General features: G+C 38.3%; 1 protein-coding gene across 1 annotated transcript in view; it reads right to left on the bottom strand.

The window, feature by feature from the left end:
* Nucleotides 1–7,830, bottom strand: part of NRDE2 (NRDE-2, necessary for RNA interference, domain containing) — a 27,978-nt gene that overhangs the window by 16,910 nt on the left and 3,238 nt on the right. The window contains exons 2-5 of the mRNA XM_029285141.1: nt 6,521–6,603; nt 5,545–5,786; nt 2,276–2,422; nt 11–473 (exon numbers count right to left, since the gene is read on the bottom strand). Coding sequence (XP_029140974.1) covers nt 11–473; nt 2,276–2,422; nt 5,545–5,786; nt 6,521–6,603 — 935 coding nt within the window. The remainder of the gene's footprint in view (nt 1–10; nt 474–2,275; nt 2,423–5,544; nt 5,787–6,520; nt 6,604–7,830) is intronic.

The following is a 7,830-nucleotide window of genomic DNA, read 5'->3' on the forward strand; positions in this document are numbered from 1 at the left end:
TCATGCCTACCTGAAAAGAAACCAAATCCATCCATGCTTTGACATCCCTGGGATTCTCTCTGACTCTGCAGTTATATTCTTCCACCTTTCCCATTAGGGGAGAGTCTGCATTCTGGGGGTTCTCTTGAGGGTCTTGCTTATTTGGTAAGCCATGTTCAGCGGGGGGCCCTTTTCCTTGTAGCCACAGTGTGGTCTGCAGATCATAAACCCCAAGAGGGTTTACCCAGCTTGTAGAAGGAGCCTCTGCTGGATCTAGTTGCAAAATTGGTATCCAGGAGGCTGAGCCAGAGGAGGAATCTTGATTTTTACTGCTGACATGAATACCTTCCTCGTTCAGGAGCTTCCGACCACCTTTTGTGAAGTAGCGTTCCAACCGCTTACAGGAAGAGGGTTTTTTTGCTGCTGAGCTCTCCCAAATAATATGTTGCTCCTTAGGTTGAAGGCCAAGGCAGAAGTTGCTTCGTCTCCTATACCTTTAAAAGTGATAGTTAAAACTGACTATTCCCAAGGCAGTGTTTGGAGAAAAGTCTTTCTCGGACCCTGATCATCGTAGCTTTAAGATTTTATTCATGAATATTTCCTCCCACAAACTCTCTGAGCCTTCCCCAGAAACTACTGACCTCTAAGATATTAGACATGCAGCATAATCAAACCATGAAGTGGGAAAGCAACTCCCACAAATTCAGCACTGGTCCTCCAATGGCAAATGTCAGCAGGATTGCCACGTCAGAAACCACAATCTGAGGGTTAATCATTAGCCGGCAGCTCCTTAATTTTTGCAACTATCTTGGGTCCCTTATTAAAATGAATTTATCAATTATTTCAATTTGTGCCTTGCCTTTCCTACTTAGAGGCAGGAACTATCGCTTATTTTTACCTTTAAAAAAGATGTTTACCTTTAAATAAGTTCATTATGTATGGAAAGCACTGAAAGCATGAGAAACAAGGCAATATACATGGGCTGTTTTTAACATAGTGCAGAATAAAGGCATATTTTCAAACTCCAAAATTATTTTTAAAATGTTACAAATGGATATTATTAATTATCTATAAACTGATCAATCTCGTCAGGCATAAGACAAGATATTGAGATTTAATTGAGTTCAGTCCTATATTTGCTTATATCTAACGGATAGAATTTTGCCAAACTAAAGTTAAAACTTTTTAACCTACCGGATATATCTGAGAGATTCTTGGGGATGGCTACTCAGACCCACTTGCCCCCTCCAGCTCTCTTAATTCAGGCCTCTTTTTGGGAAAACCCTATGTTGCCAAAACTATCCCCTATTGCTCCTACAGGTGTACAATCCATTACACTGCCAGGTTTATTGCCTGGTCACAAACTGGAAGTCTGATTACCAAAACTTTCAGGGCAATTCTCCTAGCTTATCCTGTTGTCCACTGTTCATCTTCCCACTATTAAAAAGCAGGAATCCTACTCTACTGCATATTAGGTGGGGGAGGGAGAACAGGACTAGACTAGGCTAGGCTAGAAAGTTGCAAAAGAAAATGCTGCTGAACAATCAACAACAGAGGATTCCCAGATGCAAAACTGACACCCTCCAATGTGAAACTTAGGCAAGTCAGCTGTTTTGCTAGAATTGCCAGGTGCAAGATCATTCGACTGTTGGCTCTGCAGAGTCGGAACTTATTAAATTAGAATTAAAACAGGACTCAGGTGGTGATTAGTAAATGAACTCACTGGGCGGAATTATGGCACTAGAGAGCAAATGTCTTTTCCTGTGACAACAGGCTTCAAAACATTTTTAGGATATATTATAAATCTGGAAATATTCTCAGGGGATTCTATTATGTGCAAGATGAGTTGCCTATTAAAAGAAAAGATGAACTTTTTTTTATAAAGGACAATCCTTTTTAAAACATCCACATGCTCAGAAGCTTAGCTTTGAATTTTAAGTCTATAGTCGGGTAATTATAAATATCAACCAGGACAATGCAGCTAAACATATTACGGTCAAGTACCCAATTGTGACTACACAGCAAATTCCCAAATCCTCACTTCCCCCCTCACTTCCAGATCATGGAGCAGCTTTGTTTCACAAAATTGGCACACAGGCTGTTGTTTGTTCTCACATCTAGCCAAAATAAAGGGGGGAGGGACTAAAGGAAGAAAATATCGCTGAGCTTTTTACAAATTGCATACAAGAAAATGCCCAAAGTTTTCCCTGAATCACAGATCATTAGTATTCTTAAGTTATTTTTTTTTTACTCTCAATAATATTGTCTAAACCGTTACTGCTACCAGATTGATTACCTTGCAATGTTGCCTCGATATAATGACTTATACTGCCAATTTGCAGGGTCTGGCTTCTTATCTGTTCTGAATCCTTCTGCTGTCAAACCCTGAACGTCATCAAGCCAAGTAGAGGGATAGGCCACATTTGTGTTTTTTTCTTCTAAGCTGCAAAAATAAATTTAAAATGAGGGAAGGGGAAAATAAGCATAGGTAGTCCTTGACTTATAACCATTCGTTTAATGACCGTTCAAAATTACAACGGCACTGAAAAAAGTGACATGACCATTTTTCACACTTACGACCCTTGCAGCATCCCCATGATCCCATAATCAAAATTCAGACACTTTGCAACTGGCATGTATTTTTGTTTAATGCAGTGTCCCGGGGTCTTGTGATCCACATTTTGCAATCTTCTGACACGCAAAAGTCAATGGGGAAACTAGATTCACTTAACAACCGTGCTACTAGCTTAACAACTGCAGTAATTCACTTAACAACTGTGGCAAGAAAGGTTGCAAAATGGGGCAAAACTCACTTAACAACAGATTTGTCTAGTAACAGAAATTTGGGGCTCAATTGTGGTCCTAAGTCGAGGACTACCTCTAGTACAAATCAAATAAGATCTAAAACAAAAATTTAAGCAGTATATTTTAAACCAGGGTAGTCAACCTTGGCTCTTTTATGACTCGTGGACTTCAATTCCCAGAATTCCTGAGCCAGCTTAGCTGGCTCAGGAATTCTGGGAGTTGAAGTCCACGAGTCATAAAAGAGCCAAGGTTGACTACCCCTGTTTTAAACGAACTAAAATTTAGGCTTCCTCTTAAACCCGCAAAACCTATGAAAAAGAGAAAGAAAAGCCAAACTACTGAATGAAGTGAACATTTTACACATCATGTCATCAGTAGGATTTATCGGTATCTACTCAGAAATAAGCCACATCGGCTTCAGCGGAGTATGCCGCAAGTAAATAGAGGTAGGATCCTGAACCAATTCATTCGATATGTAAAGTATTTTTTTTTTACTACTTCTGTATTTCCTCTTTTAGAATTAGCTGGATTTACGTTGAGGTGCTGCAAACATAATTACCCTCCCTGTGCTGTTAATTAAAACAGTACTGAGGCGTAGCATTTTAAGGCACTCTGTACGTTCTTTATGAGTTATTATATATCTAGAGCCATCAGTATGTGTGTATGTATATATATATATATATATATATATATATACAAGAGAAATCTATAAAACATATAGAGTTTAATCTACCAAGCTTTCGTCAAGTGCACTTGACATCATCAGGGTTAAAAAGGCAAATGCTGGGAAGGTTTATATACAGTTGTTCAACGCCTCGAAGGCCGAGGACCTCGCACATTGGCCGGGGTCGACTAGGACGGCATGAAGTTCGCACGACGGACGAAACTACAGGCCGAGGAAAAAGACTTAAGCGCAGGAAAACTCACGACAATGTAAGTAATAGTCCCACAATCCGTCTAAGCTACCATTCCGTAGGAACGAAGGGGACGTATGCCGAGGGGGCCTGCTATATGTATATATATGTATATATGTGTATATATATGTATATATATATATTGGGGGGAAGCATCTTAACTGCAGAAGGACAATATGTACTACAGCACATTTTTTGTGATATTTTATAAATAATCAGTCACTAACAAGAGCTAAGAAATACAAGAGACAATTCAATGTAGTATTACAAAAGGATCACAAAGCTTAAAAACAAAAATATTAACGTGGATTAACCTTGATATCTAGACTTATTTAACATGTGGATAAAATGACTGATGGAAAGCTAGTATTTGCTTTCTTTTGAAATCTTTCCCAGTACTGTGCCGAAAGCTATTTCAAAATATTCAAAGAGTACATTTACAGGAAAAGGGTTTGAAAAGAAAGGCAGGTTAAAGATCATCCAAATTACTGAAGTTCTAAAATGAGTGCTAAATTAATACAAAAAAGAGCCCAACATTATCTGCTCAGAAACTTCCCCCACTCCGGCTCATATTAATTTGAACAGTTTGCAAAGGAATTTAAGACACACTAATAGACACTCGCATATATTTCTGGTGAGCAAAAGAAGATAAAACTGTTTCTTAGAATTCCAATCTGGAATTCAGATTCTCAAGATGATAAGTGCCAGGTTCTAATATTTAGTTCTATTGCTTGTGGCAATGGAGAATTTTTGCCCAATAGGAATAACCACAAAAATGTGAATAACCCAAAATTGTTATTCACAGAATATAACTTAGTATTATAACAGTGCCTCATTCCAAAAGCTGAATAAATGATTAACTACCATTAGTCAAATTACAGCTTCTCAAAAATTTACAGCCAATTACTCATTGATTTCAGTGGTGCAGAGACTGGCTGCCAGTTATTCTAAACATTAATAATACATCATACACTTATTTTAAATGGCTATCATTACAGCTTGATCTTGACAGTCAAGCCAGTTTATAATAATGTATTGTGTCTATTTGTTATTCATATCACAATGGCAGTGAGAGAGAAGGAAGAAAAGAAGCCCAAGCCCCACATTTTGAACAGGGGGCAGATATTGCTAGCATCTCCAAATATTGAAAAGAATGGGCTGACCCCATTTAAACCTGCATTCTTTCTTTCCCATTCTAGTAATTCCAAACTCCCAACAGGACTTGTATGCCCACATAAAAAAGTATTATGGATTAGAGAGACCACCTTGACTGTTGAGCTCACTGACTGGCTTCAGGCCAGTCACTCTCTCTCAGTCTATCTTACTTTACAAAGCTGTTATTTTGGTAACAAAAAGCAACAGATTGCCCCTAAGTGTTATGCTTTGAATTCCCAGATGAAAGACTTGGTACGCATGTAATAACAAAACAAATTGCCTTTTACTTTGACTCCATTACCATCCCTGTTCATCTTCTTGCCCATCAATCCAACAAACCACTTTTTTTAAATTTACTTTCTTCTCAGAGAGACGTTTCTAAGATGACCATACAAACTGCACTACAGTCGACTTGTGTCTTTTTGTCCTTAAGAAAATACGTAACTAAAAGAAAGGATAGAGACATCCTAATTTTTAATGCATGCTTGGTTGATAATTCTCATTGATTTGAAGCACAATCCTGTACATATTTACTTGGAAATAAGTTGCACACAGAAAAAGGCAAAAATATGCATGAATTATCTTATTCTCATAGCTGAACTCTTTGTCAGTAATATTATTAATCAGAAAAAGGAAGAAATGATTGGTTCTATAAGAAGTGCAAGTTCAGAAATGAAATGTACTTACGTACTTCAATTCTGTTCCTCTTTTTTCATTATTTTTATCATCTCTCGCATCCTCAGGTTCAGACCCACTAGTGGTCCATTCTTTTCTTCTTTTCTTTTTATTTTTCTTATGGTCTCTTTGTTTTTTCTTTTTCTTTCTTTTTTTAGGTGATTCTTGGAAACTTTTGTTGGCTTCATTTTCTTCTGGGAGTTCAAAACTGGTGGCTGTATTGCTTATAAAGCAGATAAAAATCACATTATCAATGATCTTCCTATACCTATTGGAAAATAGAAAGATCTAGAAGGTATGCTACAAAATGTATTTTTTAATGAAAGATAAAATCTAAAGAAGATGGCACAGATTATACAGCATACGTTAAAGTTTTATTTTTCCAAGCACAACACTTAAATATGAAAATTTAGGCTGCAATTATAAAGTTCATAGCGAGTTTACATATGACATTTTTCTTCCAAAGCGATAAAATCATGTATTTGCCTATCTTTGCCAAACAGGTATGTTCTAGTTTGAGGGACCTGAAATCCAATTATCCCAACCACCAATCTTCTAAAATGTCTCACCTCTGGAACACAAATATACAGTCTTTCTATCAGAAAAATGAAATTAAACGGTAATTTTAAGAATGAAAAAAAATCAATCTGAGCAGCAATGACAAATGATCATACTGTTCCATCTTCACCAAAGAACTAGAATTTATCATCTTATTTAAAGGAAGGAGAGAATTTTAAACAATAGTCTTTGTGATTTAGTGTGCATAAATACAGAATGCTATAGCAACTATATAAGCATGGACATCCTCAGACTCCTGCCACTTTCATCATCTGTTACACTCCTGCTTTTTTCAGACTGATCCACATGATGTGCAACCCGCCCCTTCCCGGCAGATGCTGCTGGAAGGTAAAACTGCCCATATTTTTCTGTTTTAACAGTACATTATGAACAACAATACTAAAGGTATTATACTACCTTTGGAGCGGAGGAACACCGTCTGTAATTTCTAAAACATTTTGGTGCAATCTCAGTGCATCTTCATTGCAGAAGCTTTGATTTGTCAGCCAGTTCAAATCTGTAGATTCAGAAGAAAGACTGATTGTTAATACAACAATAAAACTGCCATTGTTTTTTTACAGTTATGGATCAATCTTTTATTTTCCTTTGCCTCCTAGATAAATGCTAATTTGTTTCGGCACAGATTGATAGCTTATGGATGTAAGGCTACAAGTTACCAAAAGTAGGCAGCAATTCTAAATATATTTTTCAGCCTGCAAAAAGATCACGTCCACTCATGTGCATTCATGAGTCCAGCGGGTGGGGTTGCCGTATCTGGACAACCAAAAGAGAGCACCCTTGTTGTCTCCTGACAACCACCCGGGTTTGCACAGTTCAGATACAGTAAGAAGTCCAAAATCTGTAGAGAAAAGGTGATGCTGCTCAGTACAGTACTGCTGCTTGCTTATGACATGCATCTACCTGCAAATCTCTTGCACTCTCAATGTCAATATGCTTGGCCTGTGTTACTGGGACCTGGCTGGGCAAGAGCTACTAGGACATCTTCCTGCTTCGTCACCAGGGATTTCTTAAGGGAATGTACAGAATGTCCTCTGCGACTTATGAGCTGGAACCCTGTCCTTCCGGGCTCCTTCATGCAGCTGGGATGGGGAGATGGTTTCCTGAATCTGTAAGATGTTATTGCCTCATTGTGAGAGGAAATGTAGCCAGCAATCTTTAAACCATCACCGATCCACCGTTAGACCCCTTGCAATTTGCCTACCGAGCAAATAGATCAGCAGATGATGCTGTTAATATGGCTCTGCACTACATCCCACAACATCTTGAATTTCCAAAGACCTATGCAAGGCTCCTCTTTGTAGACTTCAGCTCGGCATGGCATTTAATACCCTCACTCCAGATATTCTTCTAACTAAACTAAATCATCTGGCTGTGCCTGACCACACTTGTAAGTGGATCATAAGCTTTCTAACAGACAGGAAGCAGCAGTGAAGCTAGGCAAAATCACATCAGATACCTGTACAATTAGCACAGCCCCCCCTCCCCAGGGCTATGCGCTCTCTCCACTTCTCTTCTCTATATATACCAATGACTGTATCTCAAAAGATCCCTCTGTTAAAGTACTGAAGTTTGCAGATGATACAAGAGTGATTGGTCTCATGCGAGACAACGATGAATCTGCATACAGATGGGAGGTTGAACAACTAGCCTTGTGGTGCGGCCGGAACAATCTTGAACTAAACACACTCAAAACTGTAAAAATGATAGTAGATTTTAGCAGAAA

This window comes from Protobothrops mucrosquamatus, unplaced genomic scaffold, assembly GCF_001527695.2.
Source record: "Protobothrops mucrosquamatus isolate PMUCROS unplaced genomic scaffold, P.Mucros_1.0 scaffold1337, whole genome shotgun sequence".
NCBI lineage: Eukaryota > Metazoa > Chordata > Lepidosauria > Squamata > Viperidae > Protobothrops > Protobothrops mucrosquamatus.